Raw genomic sequence first — 2,177 nt, forward strand, 5'->3', positions numbered from 1 at the left:
GCGTAAATCCCTCATTTCGCGAGGTTCTGCAGCCCGGCCTCGGCGGCTTGGCCCGGGACAATCCGGTTTTCTCAACCGAATGGTATCAAGTGGCTTCCCCTGCCTCACTAGGTCCCCCCGCCTTGATGGGGCCTTGCTGGCCTCTCTACTAAACCCAACGTCCTAGTTGTCACCTTGCTTCGCTCTCAACCTCGCGAGGCGCCACCACACCCAGAGAGGTTAAGAGTCTAAACGCTTTAACTTTGGAGAATGTACTGGGGCTGCGAGAGGGCCAAGTCCAGGCCGCAGCCCATTTTCCTGAAAAACAAGAAGTCCCCTGCAGGGCCAGGCACCGGCGCCCTGTACGCCTGTCTGCCGCCAGGAGACAAGGGGCCGGTACCTGGAGCAGGTGGGAGCCCAGTTCGCGACCCACGTTGTCCAGGGGGCTGGTCCGACTCGAGTGGCCCCACGCCTCGCCGAGCCCTGTGGAGACACAGAGATGCTAGCAGTGTTGGGACGAGTCCCACGGTTATGTCTACACACACGACCCGAGATCTTGGGGGTTCCCGGCTGTACCCCACCCACAACGCTGGATCCGAGCATGTAAATTTCGGTTCCGCCCGCCCAGGTTCTGAAGTGTTTAGCAGAGGTCAGACTTCCTCCCTAGGATGAACCTGGGTTTCTCAGGGAGGGCAGGACCCTGACCAAGTGCCCTCCCCACCCCCCCACCCCACCCCCGGCAGGACATTAAGTGGCCAAGTTTGGAGACAGCCTTACCCTAGAAGAGCTCCAGGGCCAGACCCTAGCGATAACTTTTAGGTAGGTTCACTAATATGCTTACGGGAATGAGGGACACTTTATTTCTCGCCCCAGGTTTTCATCATCCTTATCATGAGCCCAAAGATGTCCCCACATCCAGCGAAAGCCACTGCTCTCCCGGAACGACCTGAGGCTGCGGGCCAAGTCCGGCAAATCCCTAGAGGACTTCTTAATTGGCTGCCGGGCTCTCCCTCCATTCTCCGCTACTCTGCCTCTAACTTTAATCCCCTTTGGAAAATTCCGTTTGCTTGCCAGTGGCTTCCAGCCTGAGTTTTACCAGCATTCCTGCTCAATCCTTCTCCTTCTGCCTTTCCACTTCTAGCTCCCGGCCATACATCCACCCGACTCCTCCTCCCACAAAAGAAAGAAAGAGAGGGAAAGAGAGAAAAAGAGAAAGAGAGAGGAAGGAAGGAAGGAGGGAGGGAGAGAAACAGGAAGGAAAGAAGGAAGAAAGGAAAGGAAGAAAGAAAGAAAACGCACCCCAGCTTTTCTGAAGTTAATTACTTTGAGATGCTGGCACCTTCTTAGTAATACCTTCGTTTCCTTCAGGATATAGGGAATCATTCAATTTCTCTATGTTCCAGGTGCAATACCTATTAACAAAGACAGCCCCTTTCTGTCCTTGGATGCTACCACATTAAGATCTGTCGAGGCTTTGCCACGAATCATTTCTCCAATGTTGCCTCAAAACTAAAAGGCTCAAGACTCCTGGACTGAATATGTAAAAATAATAATAACATATATTAACATGGAGTCTGCTATAGTACCTGTATGCAGGGAAAAAAAAAGAAAGAAAACTAACGCAGAAGAAACTTGAAGAGATCGAGGTTAAACTATGGGTAACATCTTTTAACAGTGTTGCTACTGAACTTATTTTAACTAGGTAGTTAAGCCCTTTTATGCTACACCATAAAACAGGACTTAACGTGACCAAAAAAAAAAGTGATTTACTGCGTTAAGGGGCAAATCACCATGAAGTAAGCTTTGACAAACACACTTGCATTGCAATACGGGGATGGGGGCGGATCTTTCACAATAAAACGTGGAGTCGGACTCTTATAAAAGGCATGCGCCAGTAGCTGCTTCCTAAGCAAGCGATCTAAACCCAGACAGACAGTAACCGTGAGCGCCCCTTAAGCTCAAATTCGGTCTTTCTGGGTATTTGCACATCTAAATAAATCTAATGATTTCCCCCACCACTCTGCAAACACCGAAGTTCCCCGCCGCCCGGACTCTTCGTCCCTCAAGCTTCAAGCCCTACTGCCTCTTTGGCCCGCCCCAGTTTCCCCTCCCAGAGTGACTCCTTGGCCTTTGTCCCTGTAGTCCTCCCGGACTGCTCCAGGAGGGCCCTCGCCCCAGGCACAGCTGCCTGCACACAT

The 2,177-nt window shown here is 51.6% G+C and overlaps 1 protein-coding gene across 1 annotated transcript in view; it reads right to left on the reverse strand.

Moving 5' to 3' along the window:
* The window catches only part of SIM1 (SIM bHLH transcription factor 1), a 75,027-nt gene that overhangs the window by 63,297 nt on the left and 9,553 nt on the right, over nt 1-2,177 (reverse strand). The window contains exon 3 of the mRNA XM_004372419.1: nt 380-462. Within this exon, the coding sequence (XP_004372476.1) occupies nt 380-462 (83 nt within the window). The remainder of the gene's footprint in view (nt 1-379; nt 463-2,177) is intronic.

This window comes from Trichechus manatus, unplaced genomic scaffold (assembly GCF_000243295.1).
Source record: "Trichechus manatus latirostris isolate Lorelei unplaced genomic scaffold, TriManLat1.0 scaffold00017, whole genome shotgun sequence".
In the NCBI taxonomy this organism is placed as follows: domain Eukaryota; kingdom Metazoa; phylum Chordata; class Mammalia; order Sirenia; family Trichechidae; genus Trichechus; species Trichechus manatus.